Source organism: Oratosquilla oratoria, chromosome 44 (assembly GCF_046742065.1).
Source record: "Oratosquilla oratoria isolate Oo_2021 chromosome 44, ASM4674206v1, whole genome shotgun sequence".
NCBI classification, from domain to species: domain Eukaryota; kingdom Metazoa; phylum Arthropoda; class Malacostraca; order Stomatopoda; family Squillidae; genus Oratosquilla; species Oratosquilla oratoria.
Genome location: NC_134820.1, coordinates 24,374,144 through 24,401,487, shown reverse-complemented (window position 1 = coordinate 24,401,487; position 27,344 = coordinate 24,374,144). Strand labels below are relative to the sequence as shown.

General features: G+C 40.7%; 1 protein-coding gene across 1 annotated transcript; it reads left to right on the top strand.

Moving 5' to 3' along the window:
* LOC143022441 (uncharacterized) lies at positions 1-27,344 on the top strand. The gene is made up of 2 exons (XM_076180668.1): positions 1-113; positions 25,885-27,344. Exon 2 carries the CDS (start codon positions 25,941-25,943, stop codon positions 27,162-27,164), a length of 1,224 nt encoding a protein of 407 aa, XP_076036783.1. The 5' UTR covers positions 1-113; positions 25,885-25,940; the 3' UTR covers positions 27,165-27,344.

Sequence of the window (27,344 nt, the reverse complement as noted above, 5' to 3'; positions counted from 1 at the left end):
GTCTGCAATGCTTTATCAAATGTATCATCGTTCTTAGATACGCAACAGTTACTACCCTAGCTGCTGGTAAACTATTACCACGTCGTCTTCTCTCATCATAAAATCTATAAACTGTAAGTACAAAATCTGTACAAAGATTTTATCTTTTCATTCTCGTTGTGCTTCATTAACTTTTTTTCAAAATTCATAAATTTTACAAAATTGAGTGAGTAGAATAATACAGCTCCATTTTCTTTATTGACTTTATTAATTTAATTATATATTTGTACGCTTTCATTGTTATTTTGCTACAAGAGGTGTGCTTTTTTGATGAATAAAAGTTTTGTTGGAGTTACGAATATTATGGTGCATCCGTGTTTTGATTTTTTGACGATAAATAGGACCCATTTGTTGTTTAGTAAAATATAAATTCACTTGTCGTTTCGTTACTGAAAAAGTACATTGAAGTTCAATACCTTGCATTAAATATCTAGCTCTGTCTGTAATTTGGAGGTAGTGCACCTTAATTGTATATTTTTTATTTGACGATTTCTGTCTGGCTATTTGATGAATTCAAAATTTAAAAAATCTTTGAGTTGCCAATCATTATTTAACGAACCAAAATCAAACTATATGGCTCGTAGAATAAATTTTGCAGTTTTTAAGAGATCCACGCTATGATAATTTGTTTTTCATAATAATAATGAATATAAGAATAATAGACATGAAATGCCTCAAAAGCCAAGATATGGAAATATCAACAAATTTACCGTTAATAAGTTTGAAAATTAGGAACGCTCGTAAACGACATGACATCATAATGTCTGACAGAAAATCAACGTACGTATTCATCCACAGAATTTAACTTGTCTCCCTTTAATAAAAAAAAATTCGTTTGCAGATGACTAACACAATAAAAGAATATATTTAAATGAGTTTTTTCAAGTAATGAGTAATATTTTCTGTTAAAACAAAGAAATAATTATTCGAAAATTCAGACAAGATATTAGGAATAATTTTATTGTCAAACATCCTCTATTTGATATAAAAGAAAGAAAAATGATGAATAGGGTTTATTTGAAAACGAATTATAGCCACGACTTAATTTGAGATACATATTTAGCATTTTCCACACCTGTTTAATGTCATTAAATAATTTGCAAATTTATGTGCACAATTTTAATAAATGAAAACGACATCAAAAGTAAAATCATCAAATACTGTTACATTTTGAATGACAAGAAAAATAATTTACATTTTTATCTTATATTTTTATTATATTTTTTGTATCCGACTTTAAGATCTTTTGTCGTATTTATATTTAATAATTTTTCTCTTCGCAACTCTTTGTAGATGTGAAAATATAAAGATATATATTTTTTATTTTGGTCATTTGCTAAATGTAATTTATTCCCTTGCCTGTCTGGTGTCATTTTTTTCTTATATTTTGGTTGCAATATTCTATTCGTTTCCGTAATACTGAACTATTTGCTAGACTAGAATATCTTCGACATTTCTGGATCAATCCTCTTCTTGTTCAGCCTAGACTTGAGAATTTAAAAATATGCAGGATGATTTTGCTTACAGTATTCTAGACGTCACTAAGGACAATTCAGCAATGCGTCCAATATTCATATAGATTTAACTTCATTCATTCAGTTTCTCAACATATGACGCAAAGGTAATATAACATTTGGAGATTCGAGAAGTGAAAATTGTAAACAAAGTCGTTTACAATTAAACGACCTCTTTCCGACCACTGGCGGCCAGGCTGATTTGTGTTGTTCCTCTGTTTATAAAAAAGAATTCGAGACAATAATGCATTTGGAAGTAATCTCCCCCGTCATGAAGATGAACATGAAATACCCAGCTGGCGATAACAATGAGAAAAACAAAAGTGCCACCGTCGAAGATGTTCGGAAACAGGTCGTAAGTTAATTGGTATGATTTGGGTTTTCGACAACCAAGGTGCTGAGAGCCAAAAACAGAGGAAGTGGCAAATTATAGGGACTATTTTCCACCTAAACTCCTTTTTGAGTACCCATTTGTCAAAATGCATTGCCCTCCCCCCTCAACCCCAACCCTCCCCAAACCCTAACCCCAAACCCAAACCCAACCCTACCTCTGATTGGTCCGTGATCTAAAGATGGGGAACCACTTCATAGACTCTACGCTGACTTGAGACGAAAAGGTGTCTAGTTCCTGTTCTTTCGTGCTCCTTTCTCCACACCATCTTCTCAGCTAAATAGAATCATATAGAATTATCTAGAATGATGGATATAGAGCCTGGGAAGGAGCGAGGGAGGGGGAGGGGGCTATTTAGTGGGGTTAAAGGTATGTCACAAACAAAATGTGGTTGTAGTTAAATCCTACCTCGGTGGAACATTGTATGATGGTTTGTCTTAGAAAAAAAAAGATAAGAGACTAAAGCGCAAAGACAGACCTCGAGATAACATACGAAAACAAACAAGAAAACAAATAAAAAAAACAATTAAACAAGTACGGAGACCCAACGAAACAGTTCTGAATATACGAACACGGAGGTCTGTGTCGTGTCCTTGTCTCGATCATCGGGTTAGATCAGGTCAGATCAGGTTTGCACTGCCGCGATAAAAGCATGAGATCAATCCTCTCCCCTGAAACTATTTGAGAATCAAATCCTCCTCCCATCATTTGTCTCTTTAACGCAAGCCTTTCAATTTCCTCTCCCTCTCCTGGGTATCTTTATTCCCTCCTTCGTCTCTCGCATTTTTTTTCTCAATTCGTTTCCTTCTTTCCCTCCCCTCTTTATCTCTCTTATTTCTCCTCCTCTCCCATTCATCACTGTCCTCTCTCTATTCCCTTGTTCCATCTTCGCAAATGTACTCGTGTCGTATTTTTTTTTTCTGATATCAATGTCAACGCCTGCTTTATGTCCCTTATCGCACGCCGTTTGTTTATTCCTCCTCCCTCGTTCTTCGTTTGTTCTCCAGTTCAATACTTTATACTTCCTTGAACCATTTTCTTCGTCTATGATCTTGGGCGTAAATGAATCTATATTAACGCCGCTAAGGGATTTTATTTGGCTCGGATTAGGACCTCGATAGGTAAAGCATAATTAACTTTTATCTAGGGACACTATCTGCTTGTTCTTGCCAGGCTTATAATGGTAGCATTGAACATTCCTTGTATATTATACATACGCACTTGTAGTATTGTATATATATTGTATACTGATTTTATTGTTGTCATTGTATTTTTATTTGCGCCTTTTTGTAGGAAAAATGTACTTGTTGTATATTTATTATTGTATTTTGAATTTATTATTGTCATTCTATATTTATTTGCGCTTTTTTTTATGAAAATTGTACTTGTAGTATTGTATATTTATCATTGTATTTTGATTTTATCATTGTAATTGTATATCTTTTTGCGACTTTTTGTAGGGAAATTGTACTTGTAGTATTGTATATTTATTATTGTATTTTGATTTTATTGTTGTCATTGTATATTTATTTGCGCCTTTTTGTAGGAGAACAAAGACGAATTGAGTATGTTTTCCCGCGCTAAGTATACTTGGCGTTGGTTAGTCTTGGTCTTGTCTCTGACGTGAGTGGACGTATTGTCTTTGTAGTGCTGTACAATTATTAATTTGTTCATATTCAGTGTTTCAGTGGCCACTCCTATTACAGGTTCTTTGGGGGGGGGGAGCACTAGGGCAAAAGGGACTTTGCATCAACTGAAAAGTATTTTCTGACGTCATGTGGTACAGTGATCATGCATGAGACTAGCAGGAGACTTTTTGGTTCATAATAGGGTCAGACAAAAAAAAAAAAAAAAAAAAAAAAAAAAAGTCACATATCACCTCGCTGTTACGGAAACTAGACGAATATATTCGTTTATAAATAGAACAAAGTTTGTAGATTACACCACCAGAGGATAGAGGCTAATCGGTGATGATTCCTTATCACTGCGGTTCTCCAAAAGCTGAGTCAAATACCCCGCGAGGATAAACATCGTATCGATGCCTATCTGCTTCCAACTGATTGTTCCTCATCTACAAAGATCCATTTTCTATTACTTTTTTCTTCTAATTTATTATCCACGTTAGTCTTGTACAACATCATTGTCTCTTTCTCTTAACCTCTTTTATCTCTTTAACTTTACTCCTCTACTCTCTTTTTCCTCTTTATTTACGTCAAATAATAATTCTATTCTAAATACCCAATATTTTTCTAAGTTTATTCTATGAGCCTCATTATCATCCATCTAGTTTCTTGCCTCCCCTCTCTCCGTTTTCTTTCATTATCTTCCTTTCAAAAGCTTACCAGCTATCTTGCCAATAATCTCCTCTGTTACTGTCTTTCCCTAGTTTTCGTTCCACGTCTTCTAGAAAAATTTCATTTCGTTTCTAATCCCCATTTTCTTAACTTCATTTCCATTTTTCTTTTTACTTATCATTTTCACTTCTCGTCCTAAATTTTCTTTCTATAGACTTAAGGTCTTTCATATTTTACGTCCTCAAGAATTTAATATTTTCTGTCTCTTTTTGTCCTATTTTTTCTCCGTTTTCTTTTCTTCTTCCTCCCTTGCCCCTACACATCTAATCTAACCTAATCCATCTCCCCTCCCCTCTCCCCATAACCAAAACTCCCCCTCTCCCCTTCCTCCCCCCACTCATCTAATGCATTCTAATTCACAGACCACGAACTCCAACTAACCCCTCCTCTTCTCCCCTCTCTAATCCCATCCTTCCAACCTCTCCTCCCTCCTCCTCCTCCTTGGTCTGACCGACCTCCACATTTCCCTTTTGTAATCCTTTCCCTCCATATGGTTAGGATCTCTGTTTATTTTCCCGTGATCCTTTCCACCAAAATGATCTACGCGGCTGATCCACCGCGATGCTTAGAGATGGGTATTTCATCTAAGTAAATTGCTGCTTCTAGGCCCCTATTATAAGAACCCTATTCCCTCTAGACATCTGGTGGAAACCACTGTCCGTGCTCCTAATTCTCCTAATCTAGATCCCGGGGATCAAATGCCTGCCTACAGGGGCTTTGTCTTCGGATGAACAGATGTCTTCATCTCTTCAGGGACAATGTACATCCAGTAACTACTCTTTACAGTCCGTGTTCATTTTGTTACCTTGCTTTCACATGTACATGTACAACTTGCACATATATATGTGTACATGTACGTTTGCTTATACATACACATGCGTGTACATGCATATAGTCTTATAAACAGCGCTGAGACTTTGTATGAGAGCGTAAAAAGATGTACAAACCCCTACACACACACACACGCACACATACACACGTACGCACACAAACACACACACAGTATATCTATCTAGCTCTCTATATATAATATACATATATGTGTGTGTGTGTGTGTGTGTGTGTGTGTGTGTGCGTGTGTGTGTGTGTTTATGTATGTGCGTGTGTGTGCGTGTGTGCGTATTCATTCGTGTGTTTGCGCCAATTGTATTTCACCCTAATCGTTACCACAAAATATATCCTCATTTGGTTTCCTATTGACCCTTTCTTTTCGCCACCGGGCCTGACCTCCCCCCTCCCCCCCCCTTGTGGTTTCTGCTGATTTCATTGATTTCTCCTTAGTACCTGAGGTCATTATGGAACTTTTCTCAAGAGGACCTCCATTTCCCAAAGTCATCACCATTGACTTCGTCGTTGGCCCTCCATCTTTCCCTCCCCGTCTGTGTTCTCTCCTCGTTGGGCCGGCCGGGGAGGAGGAGGAGGAGGAGGAGGAGGAGGAGGAGGAGGTGGGAGGAGGAGGAGGTGGAGGAGGTGGTAGGAGGAGGAGGAGGAGAAGGTGGGAGGGGATGGGGAGAGAGGGAGGAAGAGAGATTTTGGACCACTCCACCACCCATATTTTCCTCCTCTCTCTTATTTTTTTTGTTGTTTCTCCAGCTCCCTCATTGGGCAGGACGGGGGGAATGAGGAAGGGGAGGAGGGGATAGGAGAGGAGTAGGAGGGGAGGGGGAGGAGGAGGAGGAGAGGAGGAGGTGGAGGGGGGAGAGGAGGAGGAGGAGGAGGAGGAGGAGGAGGAGGAGGAGGAGGGAGGGAGCTGGGGAGAGGGGGAGGAAAAGAGATTTTGGACCACTCCACCACCCATTTTCTCTCTCATTTCAACTTCCCCCCCATATCGTTTTCTGTGAAAATTCTTGCAATTCCTCCTCTTCCTCTCCCTCCTCCTATCCTCCTTCACCGCCTTCTCCTCTTCCTCTTCCTCCTCCTCCTCCTCCTACTTTTTCTCCTCCTCCTCCTCCTACTTTTCCTCCTCTGCCTCGATTTTTATTTCACCATCTGTTTTTTTTTTGCTTTTTAGTTCTACATTTTAATTGCTTCTTTTTCATCTTCAAATGCTTTATTTATTCTCTCTCTTTTTTCAGTTTCTTTCGTTTATTTTTTCTTTATTTTCATTTCCTCTCCCATCATTTGTTCTTCTTCATTTATTATCTTGTTCGTTTTTTTTTTCTTCTCTTATTTTTTGTTTCGTTTTTTCTGTTTTTTTTTCTTTTTTTCTTTCCATTTTCCGTTTCTCTTTACCTGTCTCAATTCTTTTTGCTATTCATACGTCTTCTTGTCTTTTTGTTTATCTTCTTCTTCTTCTTCTTTTTCTTCTTCTTCTTATTTTTCTTTTTTTGTTCTCCTTCTTCTTCTCTTCTTCTTCACTTTTCCTCTTCCTTTCGTTTCTTTCTTATTTTTTTCTTTTCTTTTCTCTTTTTTTTTCTCTTCTTCTTCTATCTTCTTTCTTTCTCTTCTTCTTCCTTCTTCTTCTTCTTTTTCTCTTCCTTCTTTCCTCTTTTCTTTTCTTCCACCTTTCTTCTTCTTTTTCTTCTTCCTTCTCTCCTCCTCCTCGACCTTCTTCTTCGTCCTCGTTCTTACTGTGCCTCCTCGTCTCCTTCTTCGTCTTCCCTCCTCCTTCTCCTTTCTTCTTCCACCCTTCTCCTCCTCCCGTTTCCTGGCCTTCTTCTTCCTCTTCTTTTTCTTCTCTTCTTCTTCTTCTTCTTCCTCCTTTCTTCTTCTTTTTCCCCTCACTCTTCCCCCTTTGGTCTTCTTATGCTTTTTTTCTTTTCTCTTTTTTTTTCCTTCTTTCTTCTTCTTGTCCCCTTATCTTTTCCTATTTTTTCCGTTTCCCTTTTTCTTGATTCTTCTTCTTTTCTTTTTCTTTTCCCCCACCTTTCTTCCCTGTGTACCCCCTCCTCCCCCTTCCTATTTTTCCCCTTGTCCTTCCCCTTCTTTTCCTCACCTTCCCCCCTTCTTCCCTTCCTTCCTCTCCCCCCACCATTTTTCCCTTCTCTCTTCTCTCTCCTCTCTTCTTCTACTTCTACTTTATCTTTACTCGTTTCTTTACTTTGAACATTTTACTCCTTCAACTTTTTTTACTCTTAACTTTTCTATTCACTCTTTTCACTGTATATACATACTTACTTACTTCTACTATCTCTAACTTTCTACTTCTTCATTACTTTTAATAACTTCTCCTTCTACTACTTTCACTTTTTTACTCCTTCTTCTACTTCTTTTTTTTACATTCTTTTTACTCATTCTACTTAACTCCTACTTCGCTTTTCAACTGATATCTACTACTTTTTCCCTCCACTCCCTCCTCCCTTCCTTCTTTCTGCTTCATCTTTCTCCTTTTTTCTCTCTTTTTTCCCTTACTTCTTTCTTATTTTTCTTCATCTTTTCTTCTTCCCCCTCCTCCTCCTCCTCCTCTTCCTACCTCACGCGTGTGCACGTGCCCCCCCGAAGCGATCCGGGTCATCCGTTTTCTATACCTAACAGATCCATCCTCCCCCTTGTTCCTTAATGCCCTCCTTCGTCACTCCTTCCCTTTCCTTTCTTTATTGTCTCCACTTTTCTTCTTCTTCTTCTTCTCTCTATATGCCTCTTTGTATCTGTTATCGGTGTTTCTTTTGCGGCTCCCTTGCGTTGTCGTTAAGTCCATTTCTTTCCTTCCTCGCTGTCGTCGTTACTCTTTTTTTGCTGTTTTTCATTTCGTTGCATATTGTGTCTCGCTCGCTAGAAGGTTCTCCTTGGCGCATGGTCTTTCATCACGGTGATGTATGTTTCCCTTTCTCTCTCTCGCTCGCTCTCTCTTTCTCTCTCTCTCTCCCCCTCCATCCTCTTCCTCTCTCACTCCCTCGCTCAGTCCATCCCTCTCGTTCATCTATCCCTCCTCACTCCTCTCTTCCTCTCTCTCTCGTCAACTCCATCCTTTCTCTTTCTCCCTTCTCTCTCCTCCCCTCTCGTCTCTTTCTCTCACATCTCTCTCTCCCGTCTCGCTCTCCCTCTCCGTCTCCTCTCATCTACATCTCTCCCCCGCCCCCACTACCCCCCACTTCCTCCCATGCCCCAACTCTTCTATCCATATCAGCCCTCACTTCTCCCTCTTCCTCCCTTCTCAGTCCTCCCTCTCCAGTCCTCACCCCCACTCCACCCCCTCCTCCTCCTCCGTCTCCCCTCTCTTCTATTCTCCTCCTCGTTTCAATCTCTCTCCTACCCCCCCCTCCCCTCAACCTCTCCTCCCCTCCTCTCGCCGTCTTCTCTCTTCTCTCTCTCTCTCCCTCCTCTCTCTCCCCTCTCCTTCCCCGCCTCTCCACCCTCCCGACCTCCCTCTCTCCCTTCTCTTCACACCCCCTCTTCCCTCCCTCCCTCCTTCTCCCGCCCTCTCTCCTCACCCTCTCCTCCCTCCTCCTTCTTCCCATCCCATCCCTTCTCCCCCCTTCCCCCTCTCCTATTCCCTCCTCTCACCTCCTCTCTCCTCTTCCTCCCTCCCCTGCTCTCTCCCTCTCCACCTCTCTCCCTCCTTCCCACCTCACCCTCTCCCCCGTCTCACCCTCCTCCCTCCTCCTCTCCCTCTCGATCTCCCTCTCTCCCCATCCCCTCCTCACTCCCCCCCCCTCCTTCCCCCTCTCTCCGTCCTTTCCCACTCCCCCCCCTCCCTCGTCCTCTCCTCTCCCTCCTCTCATCACTCCCTTCTCCCTCCCTCTCCTCAACCCCCTCCCTTCTCCCTCTCTCATCCCCCCCCTCATCCTCTCCTCCCCTCCCTCTCCCCTACTCCCTCTTCCCACTCTTTCTCTCACTCCCGCCTCTCTCTCCTCTCCCTCCCCCCTCCCCTTCTCCCCTTCTCTTCTCCTCTTCCCCTCCTCCCATCCTCTCTCACGTCTTTCTCTCTCTCTTTCTCTCTCTCTCTTTCTCTCTCTCTAATGCTTGTGCAGCGTCGTCATCGTCGATGTCGTCGTCATCGTCATCAGCATAATCATAATCATCGTTATCATCATCATCATCATCACCATCATCATCACCATTATATCATCATATCATCATCATTATCATCATCATCACCACCACCACCACCACCACCACCACCACCATCGTCGTCGTCATCATCGTCATCATCATCATTGTCATCATCATCACCACCATTACTACCACCACCACCTTCACCACCGCCATCACTATCACCACCTCACTATCACCATCTCCTCCTCCTCCTCCTCTTCCTCCTTCCTTCCTTTGCGTCTAAATCCCTCTCTTCGTTCTTTCTATCGTTTATCACGATTTATGTTCTCCTCCTCCTCCTCATCCGCTTTTTTCCCCTCTACGCACTCATCCTCCGTCCGTCTCGTAACTTGAATTGGCCCAGTAATCCCACGCCCTTTGGCCATCCCTCCTTCCCTCTTTCCCTCCCTTCTCCCTTCCCTCATTCCTCCTTTCCTCATTCCCTCCTTTCTTCCTTCCCTCTTTCCTCCCTTCTCTCCTTCTCTCCCTTCCCTCTCCCTTCTCCCTTCCCTCATTCCTTCTTTCACTCCTTCCCTCCTTTCTTCCTTCCCTCTTTCCTTCCTTCGCTCCCTTCCCTCCTTCCTTCCTTCCCTCTTTCCCTCCTTCCTCCCTTCTCTCCTTCTCTCCCTTTTTCCTTCCCTCCTTCCTTCTTTCACTCCTTCCCTCTTTCCCTCCTTCCTTCTTTCCTTCCTTCCCTCTTTACCTCCCTTCCCTCCTTCCTTCCTTCCCTCCTTCACTCCTTCCTTCCTTCCCTCCCTTCTTCCATTCCCTTCTCGCATCGTCCCTCCTCCTCCCCTCCTCCCTTGTCATTTCTTTTACCTTTCATTAACGTCCGTTTTTTTCTCTCCTATTCTCTGTTATTGTTCGTTGTTTTAATTTTTCGTTCATTAGCCTCGAGGTTTCTTCTTCTTCTTCTTCTTCTTCTTCTCTTAAAATCTTCTTCTTCTTCTTCTTCTTCTTCTTCTTCTTCTTTTTCTTCATCATCTTCTTCTTCTTTTTCTTCTCTTTCTTCTTTTCCCTCTTCTTCTTCTTCTTTTTCTTTTTCTTTTAATGTCTACTTCTTCTTCATCTTCTTCTTCTTCTTCTTCTTCTTCTTCTTCATCTTCATCTTCTTCTTTTTCTTCTCTTTCTTCTCCCTCTTCTTCTTCTTCTTCTTCTTCTTTTTCTTCTTCTTTTTCTTCTTCATCTTCTTCTTCTTTTTCTTCTCTTTCTTCTTCTTCTTCTTCTTCTTCTTCTTCTTTTTCTTCCTCTTCTTCTTCTTCTTCTTCTTCTTCTTTTTTATTCTTTTTCTTCTTCTTCCTTGGATGCCGTCTCCTACTAACTTGGTTGACGACCACAGAGTACTCAGTTGCTTCGTCTTCTATTTCAGAACCCCTTCTTTCTCTCTCTCTCTCTCTCTCTCTCTCTCTCTCTCTCTCTCTCCTTGCCTCTCACGCCTTATACCAAGAGTACCAGTTGCCAAATTTACTAATCTTGCAATTTTCTCTTTAGATTGTGATGCCAAAACTCTTACGTCACCGTGCTCTTGTATGGTTCAAATGCGGCCGATCACGAGTCCAACACATGATCCAAAGTCCATGGTGAATCACACACCACACACACACACACACACACACACACACACACACACACACACACCATATGTGCACGTACGCACTCACACACGCACGCTCACGCACACACACTATCTATCTATTCATATACCAAGAGCTTTTTACCCCTTATAAGGGAGGTAGCCAAGTCAGAGGCACGTACCTATTCCCACCCATTCCACTCCCCTCCACCACCTTTTCCACCCCACCGCCCCCTCCCCATCTGAGCTCCTCGTGGATGACGGGTCATCCCTGCATCTGCAAACTACCCTGGGTCAAATGCATTGCAGCAAGACACAGTACATCTACAGCAAGGCCGCTTCACTTAATCGACGACCCCCCCCTCTCCGTCCACTCATGCAGAAAAAGAGAAGACGGGGAGAAATCCCTTCGGGCTGCGTCAAAATATCATTCACACATAAGCACCCTCTGTCCCCCATCCCCCGTCCCCCATCCCCCCCTTCCTTGCATAACAGTATCATCCATACACTCTCATTCTCCACTCATCCCTATCTCCTGCCTTCTTCCTTCCTTGCTCAACAGACATTCCCCTTAACGCCCTCTTCGGCCCATCCATCCATTTCATTATTGGTTTTATCTTTGTTATTATTACTATCGTTACTGATGATATTATTACTGTTATTACTATTGTTATTGTTGTCATCATTATTGTCGTTGTTATTGTTGTGCGTATTGATGTTGTGATTATTGTTATTATCATTATTAGCGTTGTTTTATTGTTGTTATTTCTATAACTGAATAACATTTCTTCTACACTATTGGTATAAGTAATGCTGTGATAAAAATAACCATGGCTTTCCTTTCAGTATTTTGTTATCATTGCTATCATCGTTATCATCTTGATAAGCAGTATTGATAACGTAATCACCCATACCATGATACCAGTTATCACCTGCCATTGCCTTTCATTAACGTCATCATGGGGGAAAAAATCACCACCATTTTGCAATTTCTCTTTCGTCCGTTATTACCGTTCGCTACGCCATTAACGTCTTCTTCGTCCATCTCTCCGTCGGTTTTGGTCTCTTCGTCAGTGTCAGTCTTGTCGCATTTGTCGTTCTCCGAATCCGTCTTCGTCCCCGTCTTCGTCTTCGTCCCCGTCTTCGTCGTCGTCGTCGTTTCAGAAGAACTTGACTGATCTCTGTCGCGAACCTTTCTTAATGTCCGTTTTGGTGAGTTGTGATTTGTTGAGCAAAGGGGTCGGCACCTTGAGATGGTGAAAAAAAAGTATTATGGTGTTGAGTTTCGGGAAAGGGAGATGGTGGAAATGTGTGTAAATGCATTCGTAGGATTCAACGAGGGAGACTATCGTTATCAGAGGTAATTGTTATTGCTGGTTTTATTGTTACTATTTTAAAAATCACAGTAAGGATGGCAGAGTGAGTAGGCTGGAAGAAAGTATGCTTTAGAAGGTAATGATTAGTACATTTTGTAAAACACACACACACAAACACACACACACACACACACACACACACACACACACACACACACACACACACACACACACACACACACACACACACACACAGCCAAGGGCTGAAATAATTTCAGTATCGTTGTGCTGCGAATCGTTACTCCAACTCTCGTGGGTGGGGAGTTGGGTGGGTGGGTGTGCGTGTAATGTCACAGCGTTACCCATAGATCGGCCATATACGTGAGCTCTGAGCTCTCTTCCAGGAGGAAAAATAGCTGTCGATCACGAGTCCAACACGTGATCCAAGATCATGGTAAATCACACACACACACGCACAAACACACGCGCTCGCAGACACACGACTCAGTGGCGCAGTTGGTAGAATGATGAACTACTAGCATGGTGGTGCCCGTAGTGCTTGGTTCGAATCCTGCCCAGGACCGAAATTATTTCGGTACAGCTGCGCTTCGGGTCGTTACTCTGACTCTCGTGGGCTGGGAGTTGGGTGTGTGTGTGTGTGTAAGGTCATAGCATTACCCATAGATCGGACCTACGAGCTCTGAGCTCTCTCCCAGGAGGGAAATAGCTGTCGATCACGAGTCCAACACGTGATCCAAAGACCAAGTGAATACATATGATGACCTTTGCCTAATACGGAAAGAGATGAGAGACGTATGTGATGATGATGGCGAGGGGGAAAAGGTAGGTAGTTTCCTAACCAGGTCGTTCTACGATTGACGAATGTTTAGAATGTATGAGGCTGGCTAATGAAACAAGATCGAATTGTATATATTAATTACCACAACAGATAAAAAACGTGCGTACGCTCGGAAGGCGTGACAGAAAACGGAACACTTGAGGACGCCAGCAACTTAGAGCAAGAAAACTCTGGACCGAGAACAACACTTGGTTCTCACAACATACTCGTATGTAAAGTATACAATAATAAATGTACAATACTTCAAGTACACCAGTACAAGAGGAAAACAAACAAACAAGCAAACAAGGAAGGACGGAGGCATTTTGTGCTTGAGACTTCGATGTCGTCTCTTCCGGCATTGTCCTCTTTCTTCCGAAGAAGAAACGCATTGGCGCGGCGACGTAATCCTCCTCCGCAAGAAGGGAAAGCGATTATCATTTTGAAAAATGGATAACTTGAGAAAGAAGCTGAGTGGGTGGAGGAGGAGGAGGGAATGGAAACCAAGAACAATAAAGAGGAAGAACGAAAGCTTACGCAGAAGCGATTGTGATAAGTGACTTTGTTATTTTATGATTTTTTCTTCAGTGTGGAAGGCTGTCCTTTTCTTCAAGAATAAAGGAAACTTCATTATGTTCGGGAATTCGAGACTTGTATCTAGGAAAAATTAACGACCCCACACCTATTCAGACCCACCTACTAACCCAAAATAAATAAATAAATATAAAGATGAATAAATAAATAAATAAATAGTGAAACGAGCGATGACGTCAGAACAACAGCTATGACGTCAACTTGTCTTGATGGAACAACGATGTAAGAGAGTTGGAACTTTGCCATGCAGTGTTGTAAGTTGCAAAGAACTTCCCACGGAGCCTTTGGAGAATCTCTCTCTCTCTCTCTCTCTCTCTCCATCTCTCTCTCTATCTATCTATCTCTATCTCTCTCTCTCCCTCCCCCCTCTCTCTCTCTCTCATTCTCTCTCTCTCTCTCTCTCCATCTATCTATATATCTATCTATCTATCTCTATCTCTCTCTCTCCCTCCCCCCTCTCTCTCTCTCATTCTCTCTCTCTCTCTCTCTTTCTCTCTCTCTATTCATCTGTCTATCTATCTATCTATCTCTATCTCTATCTCTCCCTCCCCCTCTCTCTCTCATTCTCTCTCTCTCTCTCTCTCTCTCTCTCATTCTCTCTCTCTCTCTCTTTCTCTCCCTCTTTCTTTCAATCTTTCTCTCTCTCTCTCTCTCTCTCTCTCTCACACACACACACACACACACACACACACACACACACACACACACACACACACACACACACACACACACACACACACTTCACACGAATTAAACTGTATGGAGGTCGACCCATTAGATTACTGAAAAGACGGGACAGTGCCATTCCGAAGGAGGAGAGCGAATTAATGTTGAAATGAATCTGAGATCACAACCGGCGATGAGATTAATCCCTTTACTGCTCAGGGAGTTTCCTTCTGGCAGAGGTCACGACAGATACGAAAGGAGTCCATAGGAGTCAAAGGGTAGATGAACACACACACACACACACACACACACACACACACACACACACACTCACTCTCTCTCTCTTTCAATTTAAAAATAGTTTAGATAAAATGAGATATGAAGACGGGACACTACGAGCATAGCTCCCCTTCCCGTAAAATACAACTAGGTAAATACACACACACACGCACACACACACACACACACACACACACACACACATATATATATATATATATATATATATATATATATATATATATATATACATACTCTTGCAACAAGCCACGTTCATTTTCATGTATTTAGATTGCATCGTCGGAAATTTTTATTATTTTCTTTTTTGTCGTGAACACTCTACACCTGTTGCCTTCAAAGCGCCGAAGGGTTTTGTAAGAAACGGATCCATTTTATAAAGACGGTCAAGTCCGTAATGAATAAAATTGCCCGTCAGCGTTCTGTAAAAAAATAGAACAAAATAAAAAATAATGTGAACATTAATGTGTCGTCCTCCTCTTATCTCTATTTTATTTATTTATCTATCTATTTATTCATTTATCTATTTTATCTTCATTTTTATTCTTATTTTCATCTTTATTTTTATCTTTATTTTCATTTTCATTTTCATTTTCATTTTTATTCTAATTTTTCTTTATTTTTATTTCTATTTTCATTTTTACTTTATTTCTATTTTTATCTTTTGTTTTTATTTTTATCTATTTTCATTCTTATTCTTATTTATTTTTTTATTATTATTATTATTTTCAACAGACAATCAAACCTTGATTTATGTTCTTTAACCCCACATAATAACCTCATCCCTTCTTCCCTCCCTCCCCTTCCCCCCCTTTCGACCTCCCCCTCCCCCTCTCCCCTCCACCTCTTCCTCCTTCTTTCATATCCGCACAGACTCTGCCCGTTCCGTTTTCCTTGGTCGAACCTGAGAACCGGTCTTCTCCTTTCATATCCGTTGTGTCCATCTCCCTCATCCACCCATCCACCATCCATCCACCTTCCACTCACCCATCCACCATCCATCCACCTTCCACTCACCCATCCACCTTCCACTCACCCATCCACCTTCCACTCACGCCATCCACCACCCATCCACCTTCCACTCACCCATCCACCTTCCACTCACCCATCCCCCCACCCACCCATCGCCGGCCAATAGGTCCCAGGTGGTCTTCCTGGGGTACTCCACTTCACCCAATCACTAACTCGCTCGCTCGGTACCTTTACTTTCCAAAATCATCTTCTGGCATTTTCCTCCTCCTCTTCCTCTTCCTCCTTTTCCTCCTCCTCTTCCTTCTCCTCCTCTTTCTCCTCTTTCTCCTCTTCCTCCCCCTCCTCTTCTTTTTTCTCCCCTTCCCTTTCCCTCCCTTCCCTTCCATTCTCTTTCCTTTCCTTCCCTTCCCTTCCCTGTATTCAATCATACTTCTTATTTCTTATCATGACCCTTCTAGCGTCACAATCTCCACACTTACTCCTCACCACCTCCTCCTCCTCTTCCTCCTCCTCCTCGTCGTCGTCGTTGTCCTCCCCTACTTCTTCTCCTCCTCCTCGTCCTCCCCCTATTTCTTCTCCTCTTCCTCCTCCCCCTCCTTCTCGTCCTCCCCTGCTTCTCCTCCTCTTCCTCCTTCTCCTCCTCCTAGTCCTCCTCTGCTTCTTCTCCTTCTCCTCCTCGTCCTCCCCTGCTTCTCCTTCTCCTCTTCCTCCTCCTCCTCCCCTGCTTCTTCTCCTCCTCCTCCTCCTCGTCCTCCCCTGCTTCTCCTCCTCCTCCTCCCCCTATTTCTTCTCCTCTTCCTCCTCCCCTCCTTCTCGTCCTCCCCTGCTTCTCCTCCTCTTCCTTCTTCTCCTCCTCCTAGTCCTCCCCCTGCTTCTTCTCCTCCTCCTCCTCGTCCTCCCCTGCTTCTTCTCCTCCTCCTCCTCCTCGTCCTCCCCTGCTTCTCCTCCTACTCCTCCTCAACTCCCCATCATCCTCTCCCTTATTTCGCCAACACGTTTTTCTATCCATTTGACTGTAATATTCTCCTCTGAGCTTCTCTTACGACTCTCCCTCCCTCCCTCGCTCTCACAGCATCATTCAGCTTTACTCCAATTTTCTTCGGCATCGCCTCTCCCAGCATTTGGCCTCCGCCTCGCTCTCTTCACCCTTCCCCCTCCCTCCCTCCCTCTCCCTCCTGCTTCTCTTCTCCCTCCTTACATCTCTCTCTCTCTCTCTCTCCCTATCTCTATCTATATATCTATCTATCTATCTATCTGTCTATCTATCTATCTATCTATCTATCTACCTATCTATCTGCATGTCTATCTATCTACCTATCTCTATCTATCTATCTATCTATCTCTCTCTCTCTCTCTCTCTCTCTTTCTCTGAGACTTGCAACTCGCCTCATTCGGCCAGCGATATACACTTGTGGTTTCTTCTGCTTCGACCCTTTAGCTTGAAGGTCACCTACCCGCAACCCATTCTCCCCACAAGGAGAGGAACCTATTCCGAATTTCTCCGTTTTCTCTTCTTCCCGGGAAAATGGGAAATGGTGGTGGTTGGAGTTGAGGTTGAGGGGGGGGGGGTCTGAGAAATCGTCTTCACGGGCTCTCAGAGGATTCTTCGTCTCTTTGTCATGATGCCTTCCATCAGGGTCTTAGCCATATCCAAGTCCTTTCGAAGTCACAGACTTCTTGTAATCTAACTTGGTCCCTGCCAGGTGGACCTTTTTTTGTTTTCGGCCGAGGAAATCAGTCTTGCAGTTGCAGAAGTCTTGTGCAGTAGCTTCTTTCGTTCGAGTATTTTTGAGTCTCGTGTTTCCGTGCCACTTCGAAGAAATCCTCGAGTTCGATGTGTTTCGGTCAAGAATTGAAAAAATTTTGAGTTCTTGGGGATGTTCTTAGGGTGTGATTAAATTTTCGAGATTTCGAAGTCGATTCCAGGAAGTTATGGTACATTTGGGTCAGACACCAGATGATGAAAATTTTTGCTTTCTTGGGGATGTTCTTAGGATGTGATTAAATTTTCGAAATTTCGATGTCGACTCTGGAAGCTATGGTACATTTGGGTCAGACACCAGATGATGTTATTTAGATGAGGGAAGGATCCCCCGTTTTCTATGAGGAAGAAATGGTTCTTCGAGCTTCTGAAGTCGCTCTTCGGAAGTAAAAAAAAAAAAAAAAAAAAAAAAAAATATATATATATATATATATATATAATAATAATAATAATAATAATAACAATAATAATTTGGCGGCGACATTTGGACTTAATGTTTCTCCCAAATTTTCATTAAGGCGTTTGTCGGATGGAACAGATTGAGTGACCATGTAGTGAGCGCTGAAACTATCAATTGTTTTAACAGAAGAGAAGATAATTTCATGGAGAGGATGACAAGTGGTAAGGGACATGGAACTGCCTAGTGTAAGTCCTATCAGTGGTATTCTTAAAAAAATCTTTCCTTGTATAAATGTTATATAAATCCTTGGAAGGAAAAGATTTATATAAGAAAAGAATCTTTTTTAAGAATACCACCGTAAGAATCTTACGATGTCATTCTTAAAAGAAATAATCTTTCCTTACATAAATCTTTCCCTTTCAAAGATTTATATAAGGAAAGATTCTTTTTAAGAATACCATCGTATGTTATTTTGCACTCTCTTCTGTTCATATGTTCTTATGATCCCCGAATTTTATTAATTGATTTAGATCTTTTGGTAACTCCTTCCTCTGGGTGACAAAAGCAATTTCATCCAACTGCTCAAATATGAACTCTTTAATATTTATACAACGACTCATTTCCATTTATGAAATATAATTTTCATTCTGGGACAACTAATACGGTGAAAATACATCATATACTCCTTAACAAGCTGCATTTGTTGTGTTAGATACAGGAGAGGCAAACATTTTGTGATTCAGTGCACGTGCACTCGGCTAGATGTGATATGGTTTAGTGATATGACTTAACGTCACAAACTCCTCCCCCTCCTTTATCAGAGGGCTAGGACGGTGCCCCTTACAGAGGACTTTGTAGCGTGGAATTTTAACTAACCATGCCCTTGGTTCAATTTCGCCGGTGGCAGGATTCGAACCGCCATCCCCTCGACCTTCGCCGTAAGTAACGATGCCCTAACCCGACCAGCCAGCGAGATTCCCATAAATATATTCAGTCTATCAGCAAGTAGGGCCCCCACATGGGGGGACAGGGGGTGCATATGCCCTAGGGGGGTATATTTAGGGGGGGGTAGCAATTCTCGTATGGATATGCCGCCCACAAGGCTGACAAAATAATTATAAAAGGTCAAAGAATCCTTGAATATTTTACCGTAATATACGAATTTTTCCTTAGAATCAACAAAACATTAAATATTTTTTTCCATTATCCTTCCTGCAATAGGGACATTAAATACAATTTTCAAATTTTGTTTAATTATTTCGCAAACCAATTGGCTCAAACGAAGCCTGTGGGAGTGACATTTCACTCCCAAATTATAAAAAAAAAAAAAAAAAAAAAGGTGAGGCGGCACTTAGACATGTCAAGGCTCCGTCAGCAAGTAATACTATTCAGCTGAGAGGAACAGTCACTGTTACCAAAAATGTCAAGAACTTCTTACATATGTTCCTCATACACACACACACACACACACACACACACACACACACACACAGACATATATATATATATACATTATATATATGTATATATATATATATATATATATATGTATATGTATATGATAAAGGTGGAAAAAGAAGTCACGGGTCTAGTTCCAAGTTTCTGATTTTATTCCCGTCCATTTTCGCTCTAAGCTTCTTCAGAGCGAAAACCGGTCAGGAATAAACTCAGAAACTCGGAACTAGACCCGTGACTTCTTTTTCCACCTTCATCAACTTGACACAATGTACCAGCATATATATATATATATATATATATATATTATATATATATATATATAATATATATATATACATATATATATATACATATATGTATATATAATATACATATATATATATTTATATATATATAACTGATTTACATATTTTCGGTTTGTCAGCAAACAATATCATTCAGCTGAAAGCAATTCTCATTGTTACCAAAAATGCTAAGAACTACTTACATAGATTACTCACATATATATACAGGAGAACTGACTTACATATTTTCAGTCTGCCAGCAAACAATATCATTCAGCTGAAAGCAACACTCACTGTTTTAAAAAATGTGAAGAACTATTTTGGTCAACTTTTTTTTTTTTTTTTTTTTACGAAGCTCATCTAGGATCTAATCTTCTTATTTCTCGAATTTTTTATGTTTTTAGGCTTTCCCTCCTTCTCCCTATTGTGAAAAGACTAATGAAAACTATGTAAGTATTCGATAGTGCATTGCATTTTGTATTCATTTTCTTTATCCTGGAAAACGCCAAAAAGAATTACTCAAATAAGGAAGCTGAGGTTAAAACTATTCTGTATTATGTCTTCAACAAAATAACTTCATTACAAAATTTCACTCTGATTAACTCCAGAGGCAAGTGTTCACCTACAAGAGCTGTACTGAAGTTAATCTCTAGGTCTTTGGCGTGTTTGTGTTTAACTTGCTTCAGACTTATTACGCTTCTCTCTCTCTCTCTCTCTCTCTGTCTCTCTCCCTCTCTCTGTCTCTCTCTCTCTCTGCTCTCTCTTTCCTCTGTTCTTCGAGGGCGGAAAAGACGCCAATTTTCTCGCCAGTTTCCGTAATTCACTGCCGACACGCCAAGAGTGTTCTGCTCTTTGAGAACGTAAAAAGCCAAGTACCCACGTCGAAAATAGTTCAAGCTTTTGGCGAGCATTTGACTCCAGCGCCTGGATTTGTAAAGACCATCACGTGATTTTTTCCAGGACCACGTGATTTTTTCCAGGACGCCTGGAAAAGCTCAAACAATCGTCCAGAATATCTTAATTGTTTACAATACTTTTTTCTTTTTTATTACTGGTGTGGAGTGAATTTTTATTTATATTTTTATACCAAAATTTCAATCGACGCTCAGAAGAACCCAATAATCTTTCCTGACCAGCGTGTTCCAGCGTTGTTCCATAGAATTTGCCGAAAATTTTCGAGCGTCCGTTAATTCTGTAAACATGGAAATCGTCCCTTCTGGAGCTCTGAACTCTGGTATATTCTACGGAAACAATGAACTAATACTCAAAAATCCTTGTAAAATCCAAACCAGATCCAATTTAAGGATAAGTCGGGTACAAATCACAACTGAATATGAAATACTATCAAAAATGAGATTACTGATTGTATCAGTGATTTTTTTTCCTTTGTAATCAGCTTAAGACAGTTGGTTGTTCCGATCAGAATATTATTCTTTATCTTTGTCGAATTTCCTGATGGAAGGGGAAATGACGAAGACGAGATTTGCGGTACACAGGAAACCTGAAATAAATGAGAAAATGTTATATTATTTATAGACCAAATGTGTCCTAGAGTAGAAATAATCTAATCCATACATCTTCAGAAATTTGTTGTTCATATCTGCTCTCATATATCACAAGACATTGGGAAGCGAAATTTAACGTTCTCATCATTATTGGCGACTTCAAACTCTATTCTGGCTACCAGCAGGTGATTGTATCAAGTCGTCTCATCATTATTGGCGACTTCAAACTCTATTCTGGCTGCCAGCAGGTGATTGTATCAAGTCGTCTCATCATTATTGGCGACTTCAAACTCTATTCTGGCTGCCAGCAGGTGATTGTATCAAGTCGTCTCATTATTATTGGCGACTTCAAACTCTATTCTGGCTACCAGCAGGTGATTGTATCAACTCGTCTTATCATTATATGCGACTTCAAACTCTATTCTGGCTGCCTGCGGGTGATTTTATTCAGTCGAAGAAAAATCCTTTACGAAGTGAAAAGGCAGACTCATTCTTGGCATTCTGTGTCCTCATGTAGTGACCAAACTCTTCTTCATATCCGGAGTTTCTTCAGCCACTGAAGATTCCTTTACCTTCCAATAGACCACAGAGGCCTTCGATGGTTCCTGTACCCTAACCAGAGAGTTTTCTTTCACATTTTATCTTGTGCTGCGGACCACCACCATCCCAACACACACACACACACACACACACACACACACAGACGCACGCATACACGCGCGCGCTCACACACACACAAACACATACACACATAGAGACGCACGCACGCACACACTCTCTCTCTATCTATCTACCTATCTATCTATTTATATATCTATCTATCTATCTCAATCTCTCTCTCTCTCTCACTCTCTCTCTCTCTGCCTCCTCCGCGTTCCCTCCTTTGCCTCTCACAATGGCTGTCATTTACTGGGCAGTTACGTTCTAAGTGACGTTCTAGGTCATCCCTTATAATTGTTTCTGACACTTTTTTCCCCGTCATCGAGGGCAGACTTATTGGCCAGGAGTTCTCTGGCTTCTGTTTGTCGTCCTTTTTGAATGTAAGAGCAATGTTTGCTGATTTCTGTTCTCTTGGCACATCTCCCGATTGTTATAGGTTTTCGAAAAAATATTCTAATGGGATAGTTAATCAATTTCCTGTTCAATTTAATATTCATAGATGCTAAGCATTTATTGTGTTCTTGTGTTTTGGTCATTTTGAGCTTTTCTATGAGTGTACAGACTGCAATGTTTTCTTTTGTGAGACTTGTAGAAGTAAGATTCTGTTCAATGTATCATATGGGTCAGATTTTTTTCTTTCTTTTTTTTTTACGAACAGGAATATGATTTCGGGACTTTTTTTTCTTTTTTTCTTTTTTTATCTTTTATGTTGCTGTAGAATTCTTTTTAATTTTCTTTTAACTTACCACTAATTTTCATTTTTATGTGTTTTTATTATCGAGTTATTCAGTTTCCTTAGATAAATATGATTATCACTTGGATATTCAGAACTCAAACTATCTGTGAACCTGTCTCTTTTTCTTTTCTTTTATTCATTTATTTATTTATTCATTTGTTTATTTATTTTATTTATTTATTTATTTATTTATTTATTTTTGTACTGTAATATATTTCTGTTTCTTGGTCAAACAATTTTGGGCCAGATTGATTCTCAAGTCACATTTCTTTAAATAGAATGTACTATGAGTACTTTCAGTGAGTGTGTTTTAAAATACTTCCAACAGATCTTCAACTGGTTTTTCATATAATCTTGATTTCCAGTCGGAAGCTCTTATGGTATGTTGGTGAAACGAGCTCTCCTGAATTCAGGTATTAGAGGTATGCAACTGTCATTGGGTGCAATATTTTCACCTAATTATTCATTAATTACCATATTTCTAGGCTAATAGTCAGTAGATAAAGTATGTTTTTTTGTCTTCTTGATTTCTTTTAAGTGATCTATCAAATGTTTTTTACTAAGAAAATCTGTTAAAAAACGACTTAAACTTCTGTGCTTAAATGTCGGCCAGTTAGTGTTACTACAATTAAAATCTCCCATTATCACCACGTCACAATAAATATAAGATAAAATATGATAAAATAAGATAACACAGAATAAAATAAGATAAAATAAATTAAAATAAAATAAAAGTAAAACAAAATAAAATAAAATAAAATAAAACAAAATAAAATATATATTTCTTGAAATAACAAATAAGGACCCGCCATTGGTAATTAATGTCCGCGGTTCAGATGTCACTTCCTCGTTGTTTTCTTCCTCTTGGCTCGGGATATATCTTGTTTCTTCCTCCATCCCACCAGAAATCAATGGTTGTGTACTTTTAGCAAACGTTTCTGTAGGGAAGAGGCCAAACGCAGAGTATGGGAGTCCAATATAATTTACGTTTCGCCCAGCAGGGCTGCTTTTACTCATTAGCAAACGTTTGTTGAAGGTGTGTGAAAAGTATGTTTGTTTAATAATTGTAATATTGGAAATTTATCAATGTAAAATCGAATACAGTAACAAAATAAATTCATTTTGATTAAACATTTCTCTTGCTATGCGATGCTAAGTAAAGTATACAATACGAACTTTAAACAAGAAATCAATAGTTGTGTACTTTTAGCAAACGTTTGTTGAAGGTGTGTGAAAAATATGTTTAATTACTGCAATATTGGAAATTTATCAGTGTAAAATCGAACACAGTAACAAAATAAATTCATTTTTATTAAAAATTTCTCTTGCTGTGCGATGATAAGTAAAGTATACAATACGAACTATAAACAAACTTTTGACAGGATTTGAAAGAAAAAATACTATTTTGTCTCAAGTATGAATAAAATGCCTAAAATTATACAAACAGCGTTCTTTATGTATGATCTATGTGAATATATATTTGAAGTATCTTAAATAAAAACACTGTTTCATTATATACTTGAAAGTATGCATGTTATGTGACAACCTTTCAACAACCGTTTGTATAACATTTGCTTTCGGGGTGGTGGGGGGTTGGGGGGTGGGGGTAGGGGTGGAGGTGGTGGTGTTAGGTGAGGAACACTTATTGGCTACTTTTGGCATCTCTCAGCATCATCTTCCCTTATCATTTCCTCCCATTTCCTCATCTCTTTCCCCCCCCCTCTCGCTTTATTTTTGTATTCCCTCCGTTTGCTCATTGTCGTGGGAACGTCTTTCTCTCCTTTTTTGTTCCATCAAGAGTTGTTGTCGTTTTTTAAATGTTTCATTCACGATTTTGATTCAGAGGACAAGGGAGTAAGGAGGGAAGCAAGATGGATGCCGATGTTCGAGTTCTACGTGACGACAGTAATGGCATATGAGGGTCTGAAATCCACAAAGGTCTAGCCACCTCGTAGAGCGGGAAAGTACTGAAAAATAATAAAAGAATACATATATATAATGTGTATATATATATATATATATATATATATATAAACAATAGTAATACATATATACAGTCTTCTGTATATATGACTTTTGAATAAAAGATTAATCTCCCTCCCCCTCCCTCCTCTGCCCCCCCTCTCTCTCTCTCTCATTTTCTCTCTCCCTCTCTTTCACTGCATTACTCTCTCTTTCTCTCATGCACGAAGCTTACAATATACTATATATATATATATATATATTATATATACATACACATATACATGTATATACATTTATATATATATATATATATATTCATATATATATATATATATATATATATATATATATATATATAAATATTGTGGTGGCCATTTTTTTTGCTCCTCGGGTGATTGCCTGGCCCTCTGCTCGTTCTTTGTTCCTGACTGCACAGTTCCTGTCTGTCCTCAGCGCCTTCGCCCTTCTTCTTCTTCTTCTTCTTCTTCTTCCTTTTCTTGCAACTCACCAAGGGTGTTTCTTACTTCCGTTACAAATGGTTTTTCTTCGGCTCCGCCTGCGTTTCTTAGTTTATTTCACTTCTTTCTTGGGGGGGCGTGGCGGTGGTGTGTTGGTCGATGGATGGCACCGCTAGAACTCTCTCCGTTTTTGTCTTGTTTCGTTTTACAGCGCTCTTTTCTCTCCTTGTCTCTGCGGCTGATTGTCTCTCTCTTCTCGGAAAGCATGAGGCTCTTCTCACCATCGCCCCCCCACCCCCCACCCCCCTCCTCCTGATCCCGGTTTTCTTGTTGGTACAAGCAATCTCGGAGAAAGTGAGTTTGTGTCAACAGGATCCAGCATCACCAGGGGCAGAAACCGCCATTATTGCTTATGTCGCCACCTACAGTCCCCCGCGGAGTCACGACAACAACTGTTGTCCTCAAGTCCACAAGATTTCGTTCACAAACAGCTTTTGTGGAATGCCATAAACGAAAAAATTAGGAAGTAGAGGCAACACAACCCTCTGGGTGTAGATAGGGGATAAGTCTAGTTTCCTCAGCCGAATAAAATCGTCTGGAGGGAGTTAGAGTAATTATCAAGTTAATAGAGGATTGTTAGTGGTTCACTAAACGATTGTACACTTCTTTCCAGGCCTACGTGTACTGAATATGCCCCGGAAGTGGTTCCCACTTCGTTTAAGTGACATAATTGGATTCACGCTCATTCAGAATTGGGTTGAAAATACAAGGCACGTGTTTCCAGTCTAATACCCTAATTAGTGTCAGGCAGAAAGGGCGTTATTAACTCTGCGAATATGTACATATATGTATATATGTGTATATATATATATATATATATATATATATATATATACATATATGTATATATATATATATATATATATATATATATTTGTTTTTGGAAACTTGAGATTTTTAGATATAGTATGTTTTAGCTATTCAGGAATGGCCGTTGTGTAGATACTTTCGTTTAATCATAGTCGTGTGTGTGGACATGTATAGAGTGAATGATGTTGCGTGTTTATGCAAACTTGTCTCAATATAGAGTCACTATACATTTTTTCACCCTTTTCCCTCCTTTGGCAGACACCAAGAAGCCGTTCCTGCAACGGGTGGCAACCAGACCTCTTGTGTGATTACCAATGGCAAGGAACACTACCACAGAGGACCTTCTCGATAGTATTCTGTGTCAGGATAAGGAACTTCTCGTTCGACAGATCATGGACTTGAAGTCAGACCTGAAGAAATCTCATCGTCGTGTCGGGGAACTCGTGACGTTGCTGGAGGAGGAACAGCGTGACCACGAACATGACGTCGATTACTTTCAGAGTAGTGCTGGGTCCTACCTGATGGGGGTCCATGGGCGGTACCTGAGCAGAATTGAGAATTTAGAGACCACCAAGAAAGACTTGATCGAAAGGGTCTTGTTCATGCAAGCTCGTCTCAACCAACTCTTGACCGAGACTCCAACGCAAGAGACAGGAATTCAAGTCTCCTTTTCTCAGGAAACCCGATCATCACAGGTAGAAGACGAACCAGTAATCAAATCCGAGAAAACAGATGAAAACATGGAAGTGGATAAGAACACAGATTCTTCGGTTTTTGATACTAGAGAACGAGATGCCTCAGAGTGCAAGAACGATAAGAAAGATTTGGAGCCTGTTGAAGAACACGTAGCAAAAGTCCTCAAAACGGAGCCGGGAGCGTCCGTTAAGAAAGAAGTTCCTGGAACCGAAGAAGCTCCCTGTCCTCCGGGTGATGTAACTGACCGTCAATCCCTCCTTCGGGTTACCGAAATCTGGAAAGTGTTCTTCACGCACGCTACGTCAGGCGTTTCGTTCTACGGCCGAAGCCTAAACCAGAAATTCAAGAAGATTGAAATGGAGAAAATCTTGGACTTTTACATGAAAGCCAAGAAAAATCAACTCACCTTCATTGTGATCGGCCAGATGGGGGCTCTGTACCAGAATGGAGTCTGGGAAAGGGTTATGGTGGAGAGACGACTCCTGGGCAACGTAAAACACACGAAGAAGAAGATTCTTGTACACCTCATGGACATCGGGAGCTCGAGCTGGGTTTCGGCCTCCGAACTCTTTGCCCTTCCGGAGACGGCGAAGTCCGCCCCACCTCTGATCACGCCGTTCTTCCTCAGCAACATCATCCGTGACCAGAACACCTGTCACGATCTCCAGAAGGAACGGGTCTGGCTGGAGTCAGTGCTGGCAGGGAAGGAGTTGGAGGCCATTTATGTTACCACGAACTTCAAGAAGGAAAAAGTGGTGAGAATCGTGGTTGATGGAAAGAATATAAGTGAAGAAGCCGCGTCAAGAGGATTTGGTTCCTTGATCATGAAAAAAAGAGAGTGAGGACTATTTGCAAGTTATCAACACCATCCATAACTGTCTTAGGGACCTCAAGTGTACTGTCGATCTTGTTTGTTCGAAAATCACTTCACTCGATTTACCTAAAGGAATTTTGTTTCTGTAGATGTATTTATTTTTCACGTTCATTACGTATAACTTATTGTTTTCGTCTTCAAGGTTAAA